This window comes from Gymnoscopelus microlampas (assembly GCF_963454915.1).
Source record: "Gymnoscopelus microlampas genome assembly, chromosome: 6".
Classification (NCBI taxonomy): Eukaryota; Metazoa; Chordata; class Actinopteri; order Myctophiformes; family Myctophidae; genus Gymnoscopelus; species Gymnoscopelus microlampas.
The window spans coordinates 50416580-50443653 of NC_139943.1; the positions used below are offsets into that span (position 1 = coordinate 50416580).

The following is a 27074-nucleotide window of genomic DNA, read 5'->3' on the forward strand; positions in this document are numbered from 1 at the left end:
GCCCCCCCCCCCACACACACACACACACACACACACACACACACATTATCTTGATATCAAAGTATACATGAAAATATCAGCACTTTTATTATGGAGTTCTTGCCTATCATAAATAAAATGGCAGTCCTATTGTCATACAATACAATAATACATATTATGGTAAGGTACATACGTATATATGGCACATACATGCATCCACCTTTTACATGACACAATAGCTGAGCTTCATTGCTTAAATGATGGTAATATGTCTCAATAATTTATTAAAGGGACCGTTCACCCCCAAAATGACTTTTTTTCCTATGGATTAGTGACCCCATGGAGGCTTGAATTTGTGTTTTTTTTTTTTTTTTTTTTGTCATCAATTTAATGAACGGCAGCGGTTTCCGGTAGGTGACACAGAGAGTCTCCTTTGTGTCTCCTACCGGAACCGCTGCCTACCGGTCCGCTGGTCATCAAAAACAAAAAAAATATCCATTAATTCAAGTCTCCATGCGGTGACAAATCCATAGAAAAAAAAACATTTGTTTGGAAGAACTATCCCTTTAAGGCACATGAACATACTCATTAATATTCAGACTGCTCAGTATCAGTAATCCTGAGAATGTACATAGTGTTATAACAAAGTATTTAACCCCAATAGTGATGACAGTGTTAAATAGCTCTATATTGTGATAGTAATCATTACTATACAGTGTTTGTTCAGTAACAGGAGTCTCCACGTCTCTCCAGCTCTTTAGGAAACAGAAAATGCAACTCATACAGGATACAGATTAAACAAATGAAATTGGAAGTGATGACAGAAATGAGCAGAACAACATCGGAACTGGAACACTAAAATTGAAGCAGATAAATGGGTACTCTCTTCTGACTGGCTGGAACTGGCAACCCACCTAAAACAATATGTTCTGTTTATTAAAGAGCTGGAGAGACCTCTGTTAACTGAACAAATACTTTATAGCAACGATAACTACCAGAATACAGAGCTTTAACAAGCTTAATAGAATAGAATAGCAGTTACACAACCTTTAATGATTCCATGATGTATGGCCTTAGCCTGGTAAACCCTCCCTCCGGAAATCTCATTTCCATTTGATTTCAGAAAGGAGTCTGGTCTGAAACGCCTTTCTGCAATAATCGCTGTGGGCTGGAGTTGGGCGGGAGTAATACCGTTGACTGACAACCCCTTCAACCAATGATCGTTTTCCCCTTCAGCCAATGAGCAGTTCATTTTGACGAGCTCCAGACTATGTGACGCAACGGGACTTTTGGGACGGCCATGCCGAAAATAGGTTGCCTTATTGGGATACATGCGTGTCACTCCCCGCCCCTGCCGGTTCTCTAAATTTATATTTTTAAATAGGCTCTGTCATGATTAATTGACCACATATATGAAGTTAAACAACTAAATTCTATCCAAACGATATCTTATAAGTAAATTCCGTGCCTCAAAAAAGAAGTTTGAAAGCGTTATAAAACTGAAAGTAAGAAGTGAAGGCACTCGCACAAACAACAATGGCTGCCGTTCGTCTTTTTTCGGCGGCTCTCAGGCTGCACTCGGGTTCATTCGGGCTCACTCGAACTCGCCACCTGATTGGCCAACTGTCGCTGTCAATCACAGAACAATGAGCGACGACGCTGATAGGCTCGTCGGCTCGGCGAGCAGAGCGATTATTGGAGAAAGGCGTTTCAGACCAGACTCCTTTCTGAAATCAAATGGAAATGAGATTTCCGGAGGGAGGGTTTACCAGGCTAGTATGGCCTTGCAACAGTGTTTACTGGTGCTAGATCCTGTGAGATTGAGTTGCTAGGACAGAGAAAGGTCGATCATAAAGTAGATTTTCTCCTGATTTGTGTCTCTGAAAAAAGCCATTTAATATGAAAATCTTGTAAATATTGTGTGTCTTGTGACGATCGGGTCCAATATTTAGTTCAGTGACCATAGAGCTAGAGAATGGTTCAGAAGCTGTGTTCACGTTCACTCTTCCATTGGAACAAATAGACTCCAACCTGCTTCCTGTCTCCTAAAAAGGCACCGCCTACTTCACGCAGATACGGGAAGTAAACCAGAGATGGTGAGTCTTGAGTAGATCTTCAGCAGTGTGGTCATTCCAGACAGGCTCCTCTGTAGATCTTCAGCAGTGTGGTCATTCCAGACAGGCTCCTCTGGCGCCCTGAGAGGTCACGTGACAGACCTCCACCTCTGCTCCCAGCTTACTCAGCTCATCCAACCAGATCTGCTGCTTCTGGGAGAGACGGTCGCTGGGTCCCTTCACCTCCACCAGCTGTTAAGGAACACCAGGTTCATCATTATACCATTCAATTAAAATCAATCAAATCAATATACAGTATAATCATTATGTTCTTAAAATGTGCACATGGAACACTTCATTAGGGATGTAACCATACCAGAAACCCATGATACCATAATATCATCGTGTTCGTGCTCAGAATAGATATGCCATGGTTCATGTGATTAATGAGATGCACTCTGCTAGTTTGAGACTTTGTGCCAAGATAAACTGCCCACAATTTTTTTGCTGTTATTTCTCCCCTTTAATAATACCAATTGGTATTGTGTTTTATATCATTTTTATCGTTGATTAGTCACCTTTACAACAAGGTACAGCTTGTAAGGATCGGGCATTCGTGGAATGAGCAACACAGCTAAGCGTGTGGGTAGCGCCCCCCAAAACATTGCCAAAATATCCCAATATGCTTCTGTTGGTAATCGCTCTCGTTTTGAGCGACCTGCCAGCAGCACACACCTGCTGAGAGGTGTGTGACTGACACCTGAACATGGGTTCTGCAACTTTGTTGAGTTAGTGTTGATGCTCCAAGCAGCAACACTGCCCTCATGGAAAGATGCCATGTTTATCCCTTCAGGATAAGGCCCATGGTGCAATAGGGCAAGTGAAGCTGGTGTTCCGTTTTGCAGAGTGGCATTATTTGGTGTCAGTCCTAGTAATTTTTCATCTCAGGGACCCCTGGCTTGATGCCACTGTTTATCTCCGGGACCCCCAATATACACAGTAAAATCCTTAACTCTGAGAGAGTCCAAATGGAACCAAATGGACCCTCGAGGGTCCATTTGGTTCCATTTTTGACACAACACAAGGAGTTGCAACTTGCAACAGAATCCTTAAAGTGTGGTTTTACAACAACAACAACATAAAACTAGACAGTCCAGTATAATAGAGTATATCTGATCTCATCTCATCCACACCCAGACGCCCAGCTGTGACCGGCTGCCGTTTCCACAGCAACGGTATTGTCACATTCCCTCCGGGATATGGGATATAAACAGCACTGTCCCTCAACTGACAGATGGTGACACATCAAGACGACTTTACTGTTTAAATAGCAGGTCAACCTATTATATAACATTACATTACATTACTATATACGCTTGGACATTATACAAATATAAAAAATATATCCGTGGGTATATGTTTTATGTTGTTGGTGTTGTTTGTCTGCTTTGCACCTGCTTTTAAACTAAACTATTCGAATCTAGGTGTGTGAAAGGTTTTCAACAATTATGAAAATATGAAATGGTTATACGGTACGCTCTCCTTTCCTTTCTCCAGTACATGTAGGAGCTGGAGTTCCACCCCATGAGGTCAAGTAATAATAGTAATAATATTATTATTATTATTAATAACATAATAATAATAACCTTGTACATGTAGGAGCTGGAGTTCCACACTATGGTTCCACACCATGAGGTCTATTAATAATAGTAATAACTAGAAAAGGTGCTCTTCGGAGCACAGGTCTCCGCCAGGTCAGGTAGGTTATCAATGTTCGAAATTCACCAATCAGGATGGAATGTGAAAAATCAAACAGACCCGTATTGATCACATGACTACAGAGATCATGTGTAGCGATTTGGGTGAAATTTGGAGAAAATCTGAAGGAGTAATATAAAAATGTGTTTTACATGAGTCGGCCTCCTGGTGGCGCTATAAAAGGCAGACGTGAAAAATGCAGGGCAAAGGTTTTTCCTTGGCCCTCTAGGGAGTGCACATACAAAGTGTTACACAGATCGATGCAGTATTGCAGTTATATGTAAAAACACGAATCGGCCTGTTATAGCGCCACCATGAGGCTGATTTGAACATTTCAAGTGGCATTTCTTCCTTGGCCTAGTGAGAATATACGTCCCAGGTGCATCCATGTGATGTTTTCTTTATAGTTAGTGATTCTATTTATAGTGGCTCATAGGAATTAAGACTACGTGACAACGAAGAATAGTTTGGTGACCACTGGAGAGACGGTTGACAGCCGGAATGTAAACGGCATCCCAGGAGCAGTATGGGTTAGCGCTCCAGCCTGTGTCTTCCGTGAGGAAGAAGCCCAACAAATCTACGGTGAGGCCTTTAAGGAGGGCCATTCAAGCAAGCCGCAAGTGGAGCCTGCAGTACCACCACGCCGAAGGAACCATCACGCCAGAAGGAAATGTTTGGATCGGGGTGGTGCAGCGGATCTGGTACAGCGCTCAGGTCCTGGACCTGGTGAGATGAAGGAGGAGCCCGGCCAGGAGGCCACCCACAGAGCCTAGTTCCTCCACGTGCCAGAGCCTCCCCGAGTTCCGGCAGAGAAGTTCCGGAGAAGCGGACTGAGTGGCCCTGTCTTTCCCTATAGGACTGACCGTGGGTAGCTACTGGGACGTAAGTCGGGGCTTGATCAACCCTGGCTGGGTCACCTGGGCGAGGGTGTATGTTGTTGAGAGACCCAAAACACCCATCAACCCCAGGCTACAACACTGATGATACGTCCCAGGTGCATCCATGTGATGTTTACTTTATAGAATTAGTGCACAATTTCACTCCTGCAAACTTCGGAAGTCATTTTTAGCCAATTAGGATGGAATATGAAAAATCTGAAAAACCTGTTTTGTTTAATGACTATAGAGATACTGTGTACCGATGTGTGTGATGTTTGGATAAAATCTGTAGGAGTACTCTCAAACAATGTGTTTAGCAAAAAGCGGCCTCCTGGTGGCGCTATAACAGGCCCATGTGAAGGGCAGAGGTTCTGAACTGGCATCCAGGGAGTGTGTGCACAGTTTCACTGCTAATCTCCGTTCAAGCCAACGGAGATTAGCTGTCCACAGACTGAGGGGGCGACGGACACACGGACGCATGGACAGGGGTTAAAACATACTCTCTCAGACAATAATAATATTATCATTTATTAATAACATGATAACAATGATAATAATAATAACCTTGTAGATGTAGGAGCTGGAGTTCCACACCATAAGGTCGGGTAAACCTCCACGACAGTGTCTGTAGTCCTTCATCATCCTCTTCATCATCCCTGCTAAGAACACGCCTCCTAGGCAACACACCACACTCTGCGCACACACGCACACACACACACACACACACACACACACACACACACACACACACACACACACACACACACACACACACACACACACACACACACACACACACACACACACACACACACACACACACACACACAAGTGTAAGCTCCAGTGTAAGCTCCACTGATCACATCCAACCCAGATTTGGCACAAACAAGGGGTTGAATTTGTTCTCCTGCTATGCAACAAAAATGTGGAATGTCCTACCAAAAGGAGTAAAACCCTACTCTCCTTCAAAACTTCAATGTGGCTTTTCTGGGTTTTTTTATACTCTGTATAAACCACTACCACTGTCTAGTGACTAGACAGTCCCTCAAGGGAAAGGAAACACCTGGTGAAACACCTGGTGCCAAGACTTGGGGACAGACTTTGGGGACAGACTTGGGGTCAGACTTTGGGGACAGACTTGGGGACATACTTGGGGACAGACTTGGGGACACTTGCCAGCTGGAGATGTTGTCTGAGGACTGAGATGCTTGGAGTAGTGGAGTAGTTGGATATCAGTATTTACATTAAACAGGAAGCAACAACACATTCAGTGGTGCTAACAGAGAGTATAACGTTAGTCACAGTCAGCAAGATGTCACTGTCAAAGTACAAAGAGATTAATCTGAGCCATAAGGCCATACAACAATAACATTCATATCACATAATCTGGACCATACAACAATAACATCATTCATATCACATAATCTGGGCAGAACTATAATACCTTATAGAGTAGAGAAGTATAATACCTTATAGAGTAGAGAAGTATAATACCTTATAGAGTAGAGAAGTATAATACCTTATAGAGTAGAGAAGTATAATACCTTATAGAGTAGAGAAGTATAATACCTTATAGAGTAGAGAAGTATAATACCTTATAGAGTAGAGAATTATAATACCTTATAGAGTAGACAACTATAATACCTTATAGAGTAGAGAACTATAATACCTTAGCCTGCTGTAGAGAGGAGAACAGCTCCCAGGAGACCAGGGAACACATGGTCCCTTCATGTGTTCTCCACACCTCCTCCAACATGTCACACAACGTCTCTACACACGCCTCCTCCATCACCTGCACACGCGTGTCAAACGCCTCCTTTCTGTTGTCATAGAAACAGTCCGTAAACAGGTCCAGAGGACAGGTCTGTCGGGGAAGAAGAAACGATAAAGCATGAAGATGAACAGATAAAACCAGACCTAGGATAAAGCATGAAGCTCATACAGATGAACAGATAAAGCCAAACCTCCCACAAAGCATGAAGCTCATACAGATACAGAGATAAAACCAAAGCTCCAAGGCAGTAAGGAGAACGTTGCTTTACCTGGTAGGGGTTTCGGAACACATCTGGGAGCCCCTCCATGAAGATAACGTCCCATAGCAGAAGACCCAACAAGGTGGAGAAGGTCCCGCCCTCTCCATGTATCCCTGTTGTCACAGGATTCATGAGGATTAGAGCAGTGCTTCTCAAAGTGGGTGCTGTGACACCCTAGGGTGTTGTGACGCAAGTCCAGGGGTGCCGCACAATACTTTGATAATATTTGGAATGTATCCATATCACTTCAGTTTAACCACTTTTACTAACCCTATTAGTAAGACGGCCCTGCCCCTGAGTTGCACTTTGCTTCACGTTCTTTTTCCATCTACACCTTTCTTGAGATCTACGAGTTTATCTTCCCTCAGAGTGGTTTAACGTCAAGTATAAAATGATTTTCAATCTGTCCTGATGGAAACTGATCTTCTCTTTTCCTCATGATATGCTGTATCTGAGGGGGAAAGAGTTACATGTTTACGTAGAGTAATGTGACATAGATGTAAGGTGCTATAAAGTCACAATGTCATTCAGGGGTGCTGTGGATGAAAAGGTTATTTACAGGAGTGACCTGTTTGAGAACGACTCTATTAGAGAACTGAAGACAGCACACATGTAGTGTTGATCTTTTATCTGGTACACTATGTCAGAACACTGGATTTGATATGAAACAAAGAACTGTTTATATCAGCCCGTAACACTAGTCTTGACGACCTTTTCAGGCTTTTATGCAAGGCTAATGTAATTTAGGTAGCATGTTATGTAGACAGTTTTTTGGTTATTCTACGGTTAGACTGATGATAGGTTCTTGGTTTACTTATGTGTTTATTATTAGATTACTATTTCTATGCATTTGATGTATTATCTTGTGTTGTCCTTGCTTACAGTAAATCGCTCTGGATTAAGAGCGTCTGCTAAATGCCTACATTGTAAATGGTATCATGTACACCAGGTTATTTAAAAAGAGAATATTAAATATGATAAGACAGTACCTTGGTCAAAGCCTTGTCTGTGGTAGTGTGTATTTTATATGATAAGACAGTACCTTGTAGTGTGTATTTTATATGATACGACAGTACCTTGTAGTGTGTATTTTATATGATACGACAGTACCTTGTAGTGTGTATTTTATATGATAAGACAGTACCTTGGTCAAAGCCTTGCTTGCGGTAGTGTGCCAGCGTCAGTTGTTCCACAGAGCACATGACAGTGGCCTCGTCAGCGCCTTCATCTGGCTGCATGAGGAACACATTCTTCCCCATTCCCCCCTCGTGTGGGAACAGCTGTCCACAGATAGTCACCTAGAGAGTTAACATATGTCCACAGATAGTCACCTAAATAATAATAATAACTAATTTAACGATAAAGCAAAAAAAGAAAAGCAAAAGCATAAAACATTAAAATAATAGCAAAACAGTGAAGACATGAATAACAATACAGAGATTTAAAAATCTACCAAAAGCATGAGTGAAGAAATAGGTCTTGAGCTCTGTGCTTTAAAGCTATCCACAGAGGCTGCCTGTCTTAGGTGTAATGGGAGTTTATTCCACGCTGTCGGCCCGTAGAGGCAGAATGCTGCTTCACCGTGTTTTTTATATGTCATTGTAGGCACCTCGAGCAGGTCGGGGGCCAGTTTGGAACATATCTAGGCAGGCAGTCATAGAGGTAGGAAGGTGCCAGACCATTTAGAGCTTTATAAACTAGTAAAATAATTTTAGAATCAATCCTAAAAACAACCGGGAGCTAGTGTAGTGAAGCTAGAACTGGAGTAATATGTTCTCTCATCTTAGTTTTAGTTAAAACTCTGGCTGCAGCATTTTGAACAAGCTGTAAGTTGTTTTCTTTGGCAGGCCAGAGTAAAATTCATTGCAGTAATCAAGCCGAGAGAAAACATAAGCGTGGATCAATGTTTTTGCATCGTCCAACGACAGATAGGCTTTAATTTGTGCAATATTTCTAAGATGAAAGAAGGCAATCTTGGTAACATGATTAATGTGTGCATTAAAATAGAGTTAATAGAGTTAGGATGTCCACATATAGTCACCTAAAGAGTTAATAGAGATAGGAGGCTTATTACTCGGCTACTTAATAAATAAATAAATAAATACATTGACCCAAAATAAATAAGTGTGAAAGGCAGCAGCAAACAGATGGGTGTTTTAAAAGGTGATCTAAATTAACTAAGAGTGGCAGCCGACCTGCAGTTTATATAATATAAGTATAAATATAATAATTACGTCGCGTCGTCGCCTTGATATTTAACGGCGCTAGCCTTAGAGCCTTGTGCGGCGTCATTTGAAAGCACGCCTCCACGACACTCCTCCGTTTTTCAGTAGTGCAGTAACAGGTCAAACAGCAGTATGATGGTCAGGACAGTAACAGGACAGTAACACGTCAAACAGCAGTAAAGTGATGGTCAGGTGACTCACATGTGGGACGTCCTGGACAGTCACAGTGGGCAGGTCTTTGAGCTGTAGACGGAGCTTCTTAAAGGAAGGAGACTCCTTCATCCTGACAGCTCTCTGGTGCAGAGACAGCTGGTGACCGGTCCGTACCAGGGGGTCCCTGAGACCCTCTCTGATGGCCTGGATGGCCTGGAATGAGAAGATGTGTGTTAACACACCTGGTCAGGTATTAACACACCTGGTCAGCTATTAACACACCTGGTCAGGTAGTTTGAGGTGAAACAGTGTATGAACACTGGTCAGCTATTAACTCACCTGTTCAGGTAGTTTGAGGTGAAACAGTACATGAACACACCTGATCAGCTATTAACACACCTGTTCAGGTAGTTTGAGGTGCTGCTGCAGGTTCAATGCCAGCCTGTCCCACCAGCGCCCTCTGCTGTCCAGACAGTAAACACTCTGAGCCAGTAGAGACCTGAGCTCACTCACAGCTTCCTGTAAAATAATTCATCATTTAATCATTAACATCAAATACATTTAATTTTATATATTTTTTCCACATGGGGCGCTCTAACGCAACGTAGGAATGATCCGTGGACCCTGGAAAATGGAATGGACGGATGTGAATCCTGTCCAAAAAACATACCTCCCGTCCACTCCAATGATAGGATCTTGAGAAAAGGGCCATATCTCCATATCTTTTTACCGTGGTGAAAACTAGCCATTTTCGATGCACGATCACTCTGCAATGGCGGATCGCGTTAGAAATATTATTGTTCCAGGCGTTAGACGGGACCCACGACCATCGCGCACGGACCCTTTGTTTACATCCGCGCCCTCGTCGTGGCGTCTACAGCACTAAACAGATCAGCGTAAACGGTAAGAAATGCTGGCACTGGATGTACCCTGTTTTAAAAAACCTCTGGCACTAAATGTGTTAATCAATATCAACATCAAGTACAAAGATGCTATTGACAAAATTACAGACGTAATCCGGTATTTTTTTTTAAAGCTGTATAGGGTCATATTCTTAACACCACCAACTAATATGTGCAGGTTAGCCTTAGCCTGTAGCACCTGACCTAGTTTTAACGTGATCAGCACCTGATCCTAGTTTACTGAGACACTACACTGTCTCTGCATTCTTATGTGTTTACCTTGTTTACTGTAAGTTATATTATATTATTATATATATTCTATGTATGCGTTTACCTTGTTTACTGTAAGTTATATTATATTATATTGTTATATTATAATTATATATTTTCTATGTACTGTATGTGTTTACCTTGTGTACTGTAAGTTACTCTGGATAACTCTGGTCATAAATTGGAAAATTGTAAATTGTAGGTTCATCCCAGTAGTATTTTCTTCCCTGAGCAGCATCTGCTATTACTACTAAATGATCTGTTTTATACTCTATCTGTATCGGCTGTGGGCCACATGGTTCAGGAAACATTGGTTGGAGGCTACTTACTGTACTAACTGTACTTACTGTACTGTCTGTATTTACTAATCAGCAGATCATTGTGTGATAAGTGTTGATAACGGTTGAGAAAGCAGATGAACCAGAACATGGTATTTGGTTGATGTGACACAAGGTTTGTTGCAGGTTTGTTGCCGCATTCAGGCTGCAATTCAAAACTGGCCCCTGTAAAAGTCATAACCTTCTTTTTTCTTATTTTTCATTTTGTAAACTGTTCATATGATGTTCTGCATAGTAGTGTATATCTGTCTGTCATTTAATGTCACTATGAATTGACTACAAAAGGACCCCATTTGAAACAAGCCATTAGGCTTTCGTGTGTGTGTGTGTGTGTGTGTGTGTGTGTGTGTGTGTGTGTGTGTGTGTGTGTGTGTGTGTGTGTGTGTGTGTGTGTGTGTGTGTGTGTGTGACCTCATAGCGACGCAGACGCTGCAGGATGTCCACTCCTCTGGAGAGGATGCGAGTGTAAACCCACCCTGTGGTGAAACAACGTAGAAACACAGGCAGCGCCACCTGCTGGCTGCACCCACACACAACAGTGTGTTAGTTAGTACTGTTCAGGCTATGAGATAAACACGAGAGTGCTGTTCAGCCTATGGGATAATATGTGAGTGCTGTTCAGCCTATGGGATAAAATGTGAGTACTGTTTAGCCTATGGGATAAAATGTGAGTGCAGTTCAGCCTATGGGATAATATGTGAGTACTGTTCAGCCTATGGGATCAAATGCGACTACTGTTCAGCCTATGGGATAAAATCACCTGAGGTCCTGGGTGTCTCTGATTAGCTGCCAGCTGCTTTTAGCTGCACAGTAAAGCTCCAGAGACTCCTCCCACTGCCCTGCCTGCATGGATGACCTCACTTCCTGCTGGGCGTGGACTGCTGCCTCATACCTGTCAGGATGGATGGATATTAGTACTATGATAGATAGATAGATAGATAGATAGTCAGGGTTAGAGTTGTAACCTGATGAGCTCCTCTCTGTCCTGGAACAGTCTATCACGGCGCTGGATGCTGTAGACGGGGAAGGCCAGACGTCCTGAGTTGACCAGCAGCATGGTCCACAGCTGACCTTGACCTCCAGCTGCTCCTCGCTCATCATCCTCCATGCTGTCCGTCAGAGAGAAGAGGAGGAGCAGGCGGCAGAACACGGCTCTGGGGTTTCCATGGAGACGAACACAGGGGCCCCCCAGCTGCTTGGCCCTTCAGGGACACATGAGAGGAATACTTTATTCATTCAATCAATACTTTATTCATTCAATCAATACTTTATTCATTCAATCAATACTTTATTCATTCAATCAATACTTTGTTCATTCAATCAATACTTTGTTCATTCAATCGATACTTTGTTCATTCAATACTTTATTCATTCAATCAATACTCTGTTCATTCAATCAATACTTTGTTCATTCAATCAATACTTTGTTCAATCAATACTTTGTTCATTCAATCAATACTTTGTTCATTCAATCAATACTTTGTTCATTCAATCAATACTTTGTTCAATCAATACTTTGTTCATTCAATCAATACTTTGTTCATTCAATCAAGCGGTGACTAGTGGGAAACGGTTTACAAATTCATCATCTTTAGGGTTAGGGTCACAATACAATTACATAATCGTCCGGTAACAATTATTTGAGATAATCACAATGATTTTGCATAATTTTTTAGAATTGGTTCCTTTCATCTGTATGAGACAACATCTGTATGAAAACATCTGTATGAGACAACATCTATATGAAAACAGCTGAAACATCTGTATGAAAACATCTGGATGAGACAACATCTGTATGAAAACAGCTGAAACATCTGTATGAAAACACCTGTATGAGACACCATCTGTATGAAAACAGCTGAAACATCTGTATGAAAACATCTGTATGAGACAACATCTGTATTAAAACATCTGAAACATCTGTGTGAAAACAGCTGTATGAAAACAGCTGAAACATCTGTATGAAAACATCTGTATTAAAACATCTGAAACATCTGTATGAAAACAGCTGAAACATCTGTATGAAAACATCTGTATTAAAACATCTGAAACATCTGTGTGAAAACAGCTGTATGAAAACAGCTGAAACATCTGTATGAAAACATCTGTATGAGACAACATCTGTATTAAAACAGCTGAAACATCTGTATGAAAACATCTGTATGAGACAACATCTGTATTAAAACAGCTGAAACATCTGTGTGAAAACAGCTGAAACATCTGTATGAAAACAGCTGTATGAAAACATCTGTATTTAAACAGCTGTATGAAACAACATCTGTATGAAAACAGCTGGTGAAACAACATCTGTATGAAAACGGCTGTATGAAACATCTGTATGAAAACAGCTGGTGAAACAACGTCTGTATGAAAACAGCTGTATGAATCAACATCTGTATGAATCAACATCTGTATGAAAACAGCTGGTGAAATTAACATAAATGTCATGTTTCAATGGTTATTTACACCCTGTCATTGTCAACTCTTTCAAACTGGCGTCCCCATTCTGGGATGCCAGGTTCAACATAAAAAAAAATATATATATTATAACACATTGTGAGCTTTTGAAAGTAACTGGCAATTCTGATTCTCATATTTACTGATCGCTTTAATAAATATCAATAAAACAAAAAAAAAAGTTTGTCCCTTTCCCAGTCTCAGCAAAAAAACGAAGTTGAGGGTTTTCAAGAGCAGCGTCCATAGGGTTCTCCTGTACGGGGCAGAGTGGTGGAAAGTGACACAGGCCATCTGTCACAGACAGACAAGATGCCTTAGGAGAATACTGAGGATATTTTAGAACAAACATGGGCAACTGGCGACCCGGGGGCCACATGCGGCCCCCACCTTTACTTAATGTGGCCCTTAGGTTAATATGGGAATACTGATATATTATTGATTTCAGCTGTTACAATTCCAAACACGCAAATATGACCGGCTTTAATTACTTCAGTCTATATTAGTAGCTTAATGAATAGTATTACAATTCTATTGTCTTTTTTTATGTCCAAAGTATTTGTATTTAAGTTCATAAAGTTAACATAAGTATAACTAAATGCATTTGAAATTGAATAAAAATGTTACTTTTCAGGATTCCAATTCAAAAATAGCCAAAATTGCTGATCTACAAGCTCAAAACGCGCTTTGAGCTTATAGATCGGCTATTTTGCTACTTTTGTGTGACATACTGTAGAATTGCCAAGTACTGCATTCATTTACGGGAAAAGTGAAAATACGTAGATAAGAGGTGTCTGCCCGACAGTATATGCAATGTGGCCCACTGGAGTGAGTGTGGAAATATAGTGGCCCTCTCCATCATCAAAGTTGCCCTCCCCTGTTTTAGACCCTTTACAGGAGAACAGGCCTGACGTTCTGAAGGTCAGAAGGTGGATTGGACATGTACAGCATGTGCAGAGTGGACCCAAGGGAATAAGCATACTTATAATGCATTATAATGTGATTATAACACTATATAATTACAGTTATAAGAACTCATAATCACAATGCTTTATAACAATAATCATGACACATTATAAAGTATTCTATAATTACTTATAAGGTCAAGTATCGATGCAATGTAATTAGCTTACACCACAGTATAATTACAGGTATATAAGCAATCATAAGCACACATAATACAATCATAACACTTTATAAGCTTCAGCTTCAGAAATTGCAGCTCGTCCCTATTGGTGGTCTTAGTCCACATACCAAATGTGGACTCTGTAGCATGCTGCGAACCGAAGTTATGGCTGTTTAAAGGCCGGCCAATAGGAAGACAGAGGGGGCGGAGCTTCAGAAATTACAGCTCGTCTCTATTGGTGGTCTTAGTCCACATACCACATTTCAAATTTCTCAGTGACCTGCGTGAGGTACAAATTTGAAATTTGTACTCGGTAGCAGGCTGCGAACCGAAGTTATGGCTGTTTAAAGCCCAGCCAATAGGAATTGTAGACCGGCTATTCTCACTTCCTGTTTGGCGTTGAAGTTTCACGGTTTCACGGTCACGCCGTTTTACGAAAACTCTATCTTTTGATAACTTTTCATCGTTAACGTCTTTTGTGTACTCTGAGCGAATTTGTAGCGGATCCGACAATCCGCCTAGTTTGTTGAAGTACAATGCGTGAAAATGGCGTGAAATGCACAAAAACGCCACTATCAATTAAAAATGGCCGACTTCCTGTTTGGATTTGGTCATTGCTCCAAGAGACTTTTTCCTAAGTCGGGACATGATACAGGTGTGTACCAATTTTTATACATGTAGGTGAAACCGTGTTGTCGGGTTTTGTAGGGGGCGCTATTGAGCCATTAGGCCACACCCATTTTATTTTTATTTTGTATGCGTAATTTTTCACCACTGGTAATGTGTGTGCAATGTTAAGTAACTTTTGGAGTACGCATTGCCCCTCAAAAACGCGATTCATTTGTGCAAAGAATAATAATAATCATTGCCGTTTCAATAGGGCTTCGCACTACTGTGCAGTGCTCGGGCCCTAATTATAATACATTAAAAGATTACTATAATGTAAAGAATTACAATGGAAACAAGTCCCAGGACTTTTTAGTGTTTTTAGCTTTAATGTCTGACTGTACCTCGTGCTGTTTACATTTCTGACTAAAGTATTCAATCAATCAATCAATCAATCAACAACTATCAATCATAATTACAATACACTGTGAACCTTGCCAAAAAAAACTCTGAGTGTCCAGTCATTATGAAGTGTTATAATAGTTGACCTTATAAGTCATTATAAAATGCGTTATAATGTGTTATGATTATTGTTATAAAGCAATGAGTATTTACGAGTTCTTATTACTATAATTATAAGCAGATTATAATGCGTTATAAGTAACTAATGTAGTGGATCACTGAACACATCTGAATGAAAGGAAGCTTTTAAGGGCAGGGATCTCATCGTCTTCCCTTAATGTCTGTTTTCTCTGCCATCGTCACCTTTTAGTTTTAGTCAGCTCCGTGTTGTTTTTATTTCTCTGAACGGCTTTGACAAAATGAGTTTAACCCTTTCCTGGGAATGTGAATCTGACTCAGCCACCAATGCACCTCTCCTGCCTGTGTGTGTGTGTGTGTGTGTGTGTGTGTGTGTGTGTGTGTGTGTGTGTGTGTGTGTGTGTGTGTGTGTGTGTGTGTGTGTGTGTGTGTGTGTGTGTGTGTGTGTGTGTGTTCTATATAGGATGGAGATTAGAGCTGCGATGGCCATGAAGGCGTGTTCTATAGTGGATGGAGATCAGAACTGATGATGCTCATGAAGGTGTGTTCTATATAGGATGGAGATTGGAGCTGCTGATGGCCATGAAGGCGTGTTCTATAGTGGATGGAGACAAGAGCTGATGATGACCATGAAGGCGTGTTTTATTGTTTTATACTGGATGGAGACTAGAGTTGATGATGACCATGAAGGCGTGTTCTATACTGGATGGAGACTAGAGCTGATTATGCTCATGAAGGTGTCCTCCACACAGTAGCAGAGCTGGACGTCTGGGTCTGCTCTCTCAGGCTCCTTTGTCGTTCTCTGAGGAACACTGAGCTTTAAACAGGCTCCTCCCCCTGGAAACAGAGCCTCCTTGGGGGGCGTGTCTTTCAGACGCTGCAGTCGTTTGACGACGGGGTCAACGCCCCCGGCCCTGGGGGCGGGGCCTCTGGACACCACAACGGCGGCGCACACCTGAGCCAGCTGCACCAGTAGAGCCACCACGTCCTCACACAGCGGAGGGAACGCCTGGCAGAAGGCCACCAGGCAGGGCAAGGTGGGCGTGAAGAAGGCGACGCGCTTGGCACGGGGCAGCTTGGTGAGCAGGGTGCCCATGAGGCTGACGGCCACCTGGGCAACCTTCATGGCCTTGAGGAGGGCGTACCGCCCGCACAGATGTGACAGCAGCTGGACGCCAAAGATCTGTTTCTCCAACTGGGGCTGGAGCAGCAGCTTGGGGATGAAGTCCAGGCAGATGTGGATGGAGGGGATGCCCCTGGTGGTCAGGGGCAGCAGGGCGGCAGGGTAGCCCTGGAAGTGGACCAGCTGGGCAACGTTGGGGTCGGCCAAGAACATGTGATGCAGCCAGAGGCAGACCAGACCCTGCACCTCATGCAGGTTACTGAGACTCTGTACCTCACGCAGGTCACTGAGACCCTGCACCTCACGCAGGTCACTGAGACCCTGCACCTCACGCAGGTCACTGAGACCCTGCACCTCACGCAGGTCACTGAGACCCTGCACCTCACGCAGGTCACTGAGACCCTGCACTTCACGCAGGTCACTGAGACCCTGCACCTCATGCAGGTCACTGAGCAGAACTCCCTCCGTCTCCGTCTCACCACCGGCCACCTCCTCCTCTTTCTCCTCCTCGTCACTCTTCCTCCGGCCTGTTGGCCCGTCTCCCGGTACTCTGGGCCTCCCGGGAAGAGGAGCCCTCATGCTCTGCAGGAGGCTCTTCTCTGAGTTCCCGGCGGCCGCTAGCTGCTGCTGCTCCTGGGAGGTGGGGAGACACACCTCCAACAGCAGCTGCACGGCCGCACTGTCCTGCACGGCCAGGAGGGCGTTCTTGTTGTGCTTCTCCTCCCAAGTGGCCTCCTCGGGCGTGTCCGGGTTGGAGACGGCGGTCTGACTCTGCCGCTCCAACTCTGCCTTCTCCTTGAGGTGGCAGTGCAGGTAAGCCCTGGAGGCCAGCAGGTAGCCGTTCAAAACGTTCAGGACGATGTCCATGAAGGGAGGACACCTGTAGACCCTCCGGTCACAGCACAGCACGGCCAGAGGGTTCAGCACCAGGTCCTTCTGACCGTACGTCTGGTCCGCGGCGGCAGGCGGCCGCAACGCGTTCACCGTCATCACCCACAGCCTGCAGGGCATGACGGTACTGAGGGCAAGCCACAGCTTGTTGAGGGTCTGCAGGACGCGTCGGGGCACCCCGGGCTCCAGCAGCAGGCCCATGCTGTCGGTCAGCGGCTCGGCGTAGGGCATCAGCTCACTGGGCGACAGCAGCGCCAGCTGCTCCAGGATCCGGAGGAGCCTGGGACCGCTGGATGGCAGCTCCTGGAAGGCCTGGTGGAGCTGGCTCTGGGTGTATCTGCCAACCAGCATGCTGCTCCTGAGCAGGGGCAGGGTGCCCGTCACCTCCTCCTGGCACATCCAGGCCTCCGGCAGACACAGGTGGGGGTAGTTGGTGACCAGCAGGCGCAGCAGCGCCGAGTGGAGGACTCCCAGCTCCTGCTGTAGCCCGTGGGCCTGGGTCACCAGGTACTTGATGGGAATCTGATCCATGAGAGCGGCAGAGTAGCACCTTGGCTTCCACTGCATGGAGGCCAGTGCCTTGGTGCCGGCCAGGAGGTTCTCCTCGTAGGTGAGGACGTAGTAGAGGATGAGAAGCTGGGCGGTGAGGCTGTAAGTCTCCTGGCTCCTCTTTTGGAAGACGTTGAGTATCTCCTGCTCTGTGATAGGCTGGTTGGTGGCCTGGGAGGCGGGCGTCAGGATGGAGTTGATGTAGGCGTCGATGAGGGGCAGCAGCTGCGGGTGGAGAGGGGTGGTGGTTTCACACAGCTGACGGTAGAGCCAGTCCTTGATGGAGACCCTGTGTGTGATGAAAGCCTGATTACGTAGCAGCTGGTAGACGCAGTGAACGGGCAGGAAGCCCTTGATGTTTCCACTCAGGCGTTTAGTCACTGCGACCCTTGCAGCGTGGGCGGTCACCACCTGCTCCGTGAACACTTCCTGAGTGAAGATGGTCTTCATTTTGTTCAGAGTGCCGGGCTTCATGGCCATCTTCATCCCCAGAGTGGAGCATACCAGCTCCATGACGGAGGCGAGCTGGTTGCTGTGGAAATACATGGCAACCAGTAACAGCATTTCCCTGAAGGAGGCCGACACGCCGGCAGCGCTCGGAGCAAAGTATTCCTCCTCGTTAATCATCCATCTCAGCCATGTGGCCGTCAGCTGCTCCTGCTGCGGGGTGCCGAGCAGAGCGGGAGACGCCAGCAGCGTGCAGAAAGAGAGCGACACGAAGCGCACACCGGCAGGCGTGGCCGGGGGTCGGCTGGTCATCAGCCGGAGGACCCGCTCAGCCTCCTCGTCCGTGGGCCTGAGTCCGGCGACGCCCATGAGAGCGCAGTAAAGGCGGATTAGAGCGCTGGCCTTCACCGTCTGCTCCTCTCCGAGTTCGTCTGCCAAGCCCGAGGAGCCGCTCTCCTCCGTGTTGCTGTCACCCTGCACATGGGAGGTGCTGCAGCCTGGCAGGAGCTCCACCAGCTCCAGCAGCAGCTGCGTGCGCATCTGGCCCAGCACCTCCTCCCTCTTACCGGCCTGCTGCTCCTTGTGGACCAACATGCTGAAGGAGGTACGCGCCTTGGCGTTGTTGCCCAGCAGCAGGCTACTGACGTAGGAGACCAGGGAACTGACGGCCTCCTCGCTGTGGTCCGTAGCGTTCCGCTTGTAGTCCAGAGTCAGGGCTACACCCAGACGCGGCAGGAGGAACTCCTCTACCGCCATGCCACGGACGTTGAGAGCCTCCGACGGGTTCATCCGACACAGGTGTCTCAAGGCCTGGGCTCTGCGTCGCGCCGATACGCTCTCCTCGTCCGGGCGCTCTCCTCCGCTCCTGACCAGAGCCCTGCAGACCCGGCCAAAGCTGTCCGGGACGTTAGCGACCAGCCGGCACAGGAACCAGTCGCCGTTGCGGATGTGAAGCAACGCCAACGCCACATCCACGACGGGCAGCAAGGAGGGCAGCTCTGCTTGCAGGATGCAGAGCGTGTGTGCCACCTCCTCCGAGTAAACGCTGCTTTCAAATAGTTCGGACAATTTCAAGGACAACTCTTGGTTTGAATCTGAAACCTTGGAGTTCATGACGGCCAACAGTTCACGAAGGGTCAGGCGGAGACGCCCGAGAGGGTCACTGTGTTCGAACTCCAAGGCCAGTTCTTGTTGGAGGCCCCTCTCTCCATTAGAACCTCCTGCCTTGGCTCTGAGCTGCAGCTCCGTGTGTGCGTCCTGCTCCAGAGCACGGAAGTCCACGGATAACAAGGCTACGATAGAATTGACGGCCTCCACCCCGGCCAACAGGCGGAGGATTCTCTTCCTGTCCTCGGCCCAGGCGTGGCTCAGGTCGGCCGGGGTGCAGAGAGCCATCCTGACAAGACATGGCAGGAGAGGCCTCAGCTCTGGGCCGCTTAAAGCAGCGAGCCGCGATACATCGGTTTTCTGCATGGCTTCAAAAGCACCGGGGCTAACAGACCACATGTCTGCACTGTGGGACATGCTAGCCAGATGACAAACTAACGTGTTTAGCTGGATGGTTAAAGCCCACAATCACCTTTGCTTTGCCTAACGGTTAATTTAAGCAAACCACAATATCGCGTGTATCATCAGCAGACATGTTAGCCGCTAAATGTGTTTGTGTGTCTTTTATCTCTGTCTGTTTTATCTCTTTCTCTCAACATCTGCAACACCTTATAAGGGCATACCAGGGCTCTAGTCTGACATCACAAACAACACAAACTAACACGCATGTCCAACAACAACGGCCCATAGGAGATCTAATCTGTATGTTAAAGTCTGTCAGATCTAATCTGTACATGTTAAAGTCAGTCAGATCTAATCTGTACACGTTAAAGTGAGAGATCGCTGGTTGTCCAGAACTGACATTAGTCAATCTATTAGGGCATATCCATATATGGAGATGCCCATATTGATGACATCAGAGATGTCCATATATGGAGATCCATCCAGCACGTGGGTTCTGGACAACCACCGATCCTCTGTGATGCACAGACAGACAGACAGACAGACAGACAGACAGACAGACAGTGTTATATCTACACACCTTCTGAGGATGACAGCCCGGATGCTGTTGTTACCAGGACTGTGAGAGAAGAGGGACTTCTGGGTGCTCAGACGGACGAGGCCCTCCACTAGGTCACGTTTGTGGCTCCCTGACGCCCCCAGGTGGAAGGTCTTAGCCAGACCTTTGAGTTCTGGAGCAGCCAGCAGGTCCAGGACCTCCCTGACATCATGGAGCTCCATCTCTGTGTGAGAAGCACAATAACAAAGAACACACATCAACACATGACCTAGGATCAGGTTCTCATACCCACTGAAACCCTGCTTACTTTGTTGTACGATAAATAGTGAGAATAGCTGTCACATCGCGTGAGCTTGTAGAGTGGGTATCTTTGCTATGGGGGGTGTATGTAGGTGCTTGTGTGTGTTCTTCATTGTCTGATGAAGAGTCGGTTAGGCTCCAAACGACACGTCCAATGATGGTGTAAAGGAACTAATACATGTTAAAGGACAACTGGTAGAGGTTTGGGTTGTGAAGTTACCTTATAGACCACTTTAGTAGAGGTTTGGGTTGAGTAGTTACCTTGTCATGATGTAACTCCAAAGGACAAGAAATCAAAACTAATTGCTCCATTGATTATAAATTGATAATTCAAAATATGTTCCTCATTGACTTACATTGTACGATGAAACTAGTTTGTTATAATAAAAAACGTTGTTTTTATCTGCTCTGTAAAGCCACTTTGAGTACCTAGAAAAGCGCTACATAAATCGTATGTATTATTATTATTAGTTTGTATTCATATTATTAGTTACCTGTCTGTAGAAACAGATCCCAGGTCAGTACAATAAAGTGATAGATACCTGACCACAGCTCCCAGGTCAGTAGATACAGTAGATACAGTAGATACAGTAGATACAGTAGATACAGTAGATACAGTAGATAGATACCTGTCTGTAGAAAAGCCCCCTCAACCAGCTCCAGAACCACAGGTCCCAGGTCAGAGCTTATCTCCTCATAGTCCAGCTTATTGACCTGCAGCCATTTCAGTTTCCTCTGGAAAAGTCTCACATACAGCTTCTGGGCCGTCACTATGACAACATGTCATTAAATTACATTACAGTTATTTAGCAGTCATAAACAAGTCATTAACAAGGAAACATGTCATTAAACATGTCATTAAACAAGGAAACATGTCATTAAACATGTCATTAAACAAGGAAACATGTCATTAAACATGTCATTAAACAAGGAAACATGTCATTAAACAAGGAAACATGTCATTAAACAAGGAAATATGTCATTAAACAAGTCATTAAACAAGGGGGAAATGCTTTTAAAACACGATCAGAATGAACCTACAAACCTGAGAGCTTCTTAAAGGAGTTGATGACAGACAGATCATCCTGGTTAAACAGACGTCTGTCCTCCTCATCGTCCAGAACTCTGTCCACTACGGCCTGGAAGTTACACAGGTAGTAGGGCGTCCTGTAGGGGTCAGTAGTGAGCTCACTGTCCATCACTGGCATGCTGCCATTATCTGATGTCTTCATTTGGCCGTCGTCCTTGTCTCTCTCTCTCTCCGTCTCTTCCTCTCTTCTGGGTGACTCTCTCTTCCTCTCTTCCTCTCTTCTGGGTGACTCTCTCTCCCTCTCTTCCTCTCTTCTGGGTGACTCTCTCTTCCTCTCTTCCTCTCTTCTGGGTGACTCTCTCTTCCTCTCTTCCTCTCTTCTGGGTGACTCTCTCTTCCTCTCATCCTCTCTTTTGGGTGACTCTCTCTTCCTCTCGTCCTCTCTTGCTCTCTTGCTGAAGGCGGTGGTCTTGCTCCTAGACGCCTGAACCTTCTTTCTCTTTGTTAGTTTGGAGGAAGCAGAAAGGACTGGGGGGTAGATGATGATGGTGGCCTCTTCATGAAGTTCTTCTGGTCCGTTCTGGAGATGTTCTGCTGGGTTCCTCACAGGGCTGCTGGCTGTGGGCTCAGTTACTGTCAGACACTCTTTATGGTGTAATCTCTGAACCAGGTGGTCAGTTACTGTCAGACACTCTTTATTGTGTAACCTCTGAATCAGGTGGTTTTCTTTCTGGGAGCTACTCAGGGCCTCAGAGCCTTCGTCTTCCAGAACAACAACATCATCATCATCATGATGTTTCTGTGTCCTTCCAGGAGGACACCTCCTCCTAGATCTGGACAGCTTGGAGGACAGGCTCCCCAGGTCTAAAGTTCTGACCACAGTTCTGCTGACCTCTCGTGGCGTCTGCTGAGTGTTTGGTTGTTTGAAATAAGGGCTGGTGGAGGTGGTGGGGGTTTCCATGTCTTTGCTCCTGTCCCTTGGAGGTGATGCCAGGTGCTGTTCTGGGGTGTTGGTGGGGTTTATCTTGGGTGACAGCTTTATGTTCTGTGGCTCCACAGCCAAGCTGCTACTGGACGAGACCACATGACCAGAACCCTCCCTTTCAAACTGTGGACACTGCAGGTCGATGTGTTCATTGATGCTGTACCTCGGTACCATCTGACCGCACAGCGGACAGGCCAGCCTGGGCGGGGCGGCGTTAGTGAAGAAGGAGGTGATTGGAGGAGTGGTGGTTGTTGTTGAAGTCCCAGCAGAACCTTTAGAACCTTTAGAGATTCCTTTCCTCTTGGATGAAGATAAACAGCGTCTCTGTCTGGGTTTATCAGCCATCATGCAGCAAGATGATCCTATAGCTGGAAGGAATGGATGGATAGATACTCCTATAGCTGGAAGGAATGGATGGATAGAAGAGGAATAGAGAAGTTTAGCTCAGTGATTCTCAAACCTTTTTCATTTCAAGGCCCCCAGTTTGGTTAAAACTGTATAAAAAAACATTCACATTTGTATCTCTGGGACCCCGGTCTACAGTGCAAAGTCCTCAATAACTCTGAGAGTGCACAAAAATAGAAAGGTGTTTGTACACTGTGAGGGAGCTTAAAAACACCTCCTCACTGTGAGGGAGCTTAAAAACACCTCCTCACTGTGAGGGAGCTGAAGAACAGCTCCTCACTGTGAGGGAGCTGAAGAACACCTCCTCACTGTGAGGGAGTTGAAGAACACCTCCTCCCTGTGAGGGAGCTGAAGAACAGCTCCTCACTGTGAGGGAGCTGAAGAACAGCTCCTCACTGTGAGGGAGCTGAAGAACACCTCACTGTGAGGGAGCTGAAGAACACCTCCTCACTAAGGTGGAAAACACACTGTTGTGATGCTAATGCATGGAGTTCATCTGGGTCATTGAGTTATGTTGTATTGTATGTATTGTTATTGAGGGAATCCTACTAATCCTCCTCTCTTTGAGGTCTGCTTCCTGGAGGCAGGGGGGAGGGGCTTACAGACCCATCAGGGTGTTCAGTGGTCAGGCTGTACCAAGGGAGCAGGGGGGGAGGGGCTTACAGACCCATCAGGGTGTTCAGTGGTCAGGCTGTACCAAGGGAGCAGGGGGGGAGGGGCTTCCAGACCCATCAGGGTGTTCAGTGGTCAGGATGTACCAAGGGGGCAGGGGGGGGGCTTCCAGACCCATCAGGGTGTTTGTTCAGTGGTCAGGCTGTACCAAGGGGGGAGGGGCTTCCAGACCCATCAGGGTGTTCAGTGGTCAGGCTGTACCAAGGGGGGAGGGGCTTCCAGACCCATCAGGGTGTTCAGTGGTCAGGCTGTACCAAGGGGGCGGGGCAGGGAAGGAAGAGAGAACAGAAGGGTTCTGTTGGTTTGAGTTTCTTTAGTTGATTAGATACGTGTCTGTAGATGTTGCTCTAAGGGTTTATCAGAGTTATGACAGAGCCTTGTACTGTGGAGGTGATAGTCTGGAGGATAGCTCTGGTCCATAGAGTTAGAAGGAGTTCTATTCTAGCTCTATGGTCCATACAGTTAGAAGGAGTTCTATTATAGCTCTATGGTCCATACAGTTAGAAGGAGTTCTATTATAGCTATATGGTCCATACAGTTAGAAGGAGCTATATTTAACGCTATGAGACTGTTCAGCCGTTGCCAGCACACCTCCGGCTGTGCAGCCTCTCGACTGTAGTAACAATAATAAATACACTTTAGCTACTGACCAAAACAAAGACGTTTTTAAGATGTTGAAAGCCTATACCTTCCTCGGTGGGAACACTCTGAACTCACTTCTAACTCTATTGACCATAGAGCTATCATAGAACTCACTTCTAACTCTATGGCCCATAGAGCTAGAATAGAACTCCTTCTAACTATATGGCCCATAGAGCTAGAATAGAACTCCTTCTATTCTATATATCCATCCCAAAACAAATTAGTAAGGCTACTTCTTGGCCTCAATCACAAAACCCATCTAACCCTTGCTCATTTTGCTAATGGCTTAAGGTTGAGGACAGAGTACAGCAACTTGCTATGGGCCTGGTCTTGAAGATACACCTCAACATTGGGATCCCCCTGTATTTGTCAAAATACTTCCAAAATGTTAATAAAGTCCACGATCACCACCAGAGGCAGCTCCACGAATCATGTTCAACCCAGATTTGGCTCAACAAAGGGAATGAACTCGTTCTCATGCTATTCATCAAAAATGTGGAATGCCCTACCAAAAGGAGTAAAGGAGTGTAAAACCCTACTCACTTTCAAAACTGCCCTAAAGATACACCTTCAGGAGGCTACAATTCGAAAATGGCCCCTGTCTAAGTCTTAACCTACCCCCCCCCCCCTTTTCTTTTTTTTTCTCTTGTACATTTTTTTTCACTCTTCATACCAGTAACCTGTAAGCTGATTGTATGACATTCTGTATAGTAGTGTGTATATCTGTCTGTCTCTTATATGTCATCATGATTAGTGCGCATGGGGATCTCATCTTAAACAAGCTCAGTGCTTAATGAGTCTTCCAGTTTAGTAGACCTTGTATTGTGAATTTGTACTTCCATGTACTGTTGTTCTCATGTCTTACTAAATACAGTACATCAATCAATCAATCAATCAATTCTAACTCTAGGACCATAGAGCTAGAATAGAACTCCTTCTAACTCTATGGACCAGAGCTATCGGGGGGTTATATTATATTATATTATATGTACCAGCTGGGGGCGATGGGGGCGGGTCTGTTTATGTATCTGCCACCCTGAGGTTATGAGTGACAGGTTGGTATGGTTGGTTTATCAGTAAACTGTGAAACCAGCTCATCAGGTCATTCTACACCTTGTTGTACTGAGTCATCCTGTAACATCCTCCACCACTAAACCTTATATGGAATACACGACTACAGACCTGTAAGGGTCCATTTGGTTGCATTTCTAAACTCTAATTTTGTCGATGAATTGAGTACAAAGGACCCCAATGGAAACAAGCCATAGGCTTTCTTGGGTTTAAACTCCTCTTGGTAGACCTTGTATTTAACTGTACTGTATGTGCTTCTTGCAAACTGACCTATAAGGGTCCATTTGGTCCCATGTTTACACTCAGAGTTACAGACCTGTAGGGGTCCATTTGGTTCCATGTTTACACTCAGAGTTACAGACCTGTAAGGGTCTATTTGGACCCCCAGGTGGTCCCCACTCCCCAGATCCAATGTTGAGAAACAGCTGGTTTAGCTCAGTTAGCTAACGTGCTAATTCTAGTTAACATGACTGTAATATCATGTCAGTCATGGCGGAACTTCTATCTGGTTTTGGTACTTTCTCCATTTACAACACGCACATCTACATAACGTTCACATTTACAATATAAAACGCTGACCTCATGGCCATGGATGTTACAAGTTGAGACGGGTGGGTCGAAGTACCCGTATCTTCCGTATTGTTCAATAAAAAGCATTTTAATCCGATCGGCAGTCATTTCTTTCGATTTCTTTCCACATGCTTTCAACAACGCGACCCTATCGGTTGGGAGGTGTATTGCAAGCTGATACATTATAACTCTATGAGAAAATGGCCACCAATTAGATTAAAATGCTTTTTATTCAACATTACAGAAGATACGGGTATTTATACTCAGGCGCTTAAACTTGTAACATCCATGTCCATGAGGTCAGTACTTTATATTGTAAATATGAACGTTTATGTAGATGTACGGGTTGTAAATGTAGAAAGTACCAAAACCAGGAACAAATTCCGCCATGACAGTCATATTTCAGGACTATAGTTCATTGATAGCTTTGGAATTATTATAATAATTATTATGATTGTGATTATGATGATGATGATGATGAACTGACCTGTTGAAGAGGCTCCACGTGTCTACAGATGAGATGTTAATATGTTTCATATAGACATCAGATCCATTGTTGACAGAATGTTAATAGTTAAATAATAAATACAAAATAAAAAAAGCCACTTCCTCACAGACTTTACAACATAAACCTGTGTGTATGAATAATAATAATGTTACAGTTTAATGTTAAATAACTATTAATAATAAACTATAAGTATTTATTTATTCTCCCTCTACGACACTGTAACAGACCTGACTAGTAGATCACAGAACCCAGCGAGGCTTTAAGGCTGAAGTAATGGATCACAACTGGATCGATGTTACTGAATCACGCACGCGCGCGCGCACACACACACACACACACACACACACACACACACACACACACACACACACACACACACAATAGAAAGACTTGTAAAACTATAATCTAGGCCTAGTCTTTTTTTTATATATATATTTAGGACAGTAAAGTAATTTGTAACGTTTTCTTTCTTTTTTTTCTGACGGTGTCGTGCTCCA

At 44.9% G+C, this 27074-nt stretch overlaps 2 protein-coding genes across 4 annotated transcripts; both read right to left on the reverse strand.

Annotated features, from left to right (window-relative positions):
* Positions 1 to 107: 107 nt before the first annotated feature.
* fan1 (FANCD2 and FANCI associated nuclease 1) lies at positions 108 to 26798 on the reverse strand. Of its 3 annotated transcripts, XR_014601041.1 has the most exons (15): positions 26557 to 26798; positions 21740 to 23110; positions 21324 to 21464; positions 20416 to 20617; positions 11556 to 11792; positions 11351 to 11482; positions 11002 to 11110; positions 9480 to 9599; positions 9129 to 9293; positions 7847 to 8000; positions 6712 to 6815; positions 6339 to 6533; positions 5234 to 5362; positions 1763 to 2285; positions 108 to 1051 (listed from the first exon to the last, which is right to left on the reverse strand). XR_014601041.1 is itself a non-coding variant. In XM_084060532.1 (14 exons), exons 2-14 carry the CDS (start codon positions 23055 to 23057, stop codon positions 2148 to 2150), a joined length of 3144 nt encoding a protein of 1047 aa, XP_083916658.1. In that variant the 5' UTR covers positions 23058 to 23110; positions 26557 to 26798; the 3' UTR covers positions 108 to 2147. The 3 variants fall into 3 exon arrangements, 1 of the variants encoding a protein (XP_083916658.1); XR_014601042.1 differs by lacking the exon at positions 26557 to 26798 and having other exon boundaries at positions 21740 to 23114; XM_084060532.1 differs by having other exon boundaries at positions 108 to 2285.
* Positions 16014 to 19850, reverse strand: LOC311047886 (integrator complex subunit 2-like; the record flags this gene model as incomplete). The annotated part of the gene is made up of 2 exons (XM_084060835.1): positions 16014 to 16685; positions 16875 to 19850. The coding sequence occupies 2 exons, from the start codon at positions 19848 to 19850 to the stop codon at positions 16014 to 16016; spliced, it is 3648 nt and encodes a 1215-aa protein (XP_083916961.1).
* Positions 26799 to 27074: the final 276 nt, after the last annotated feature.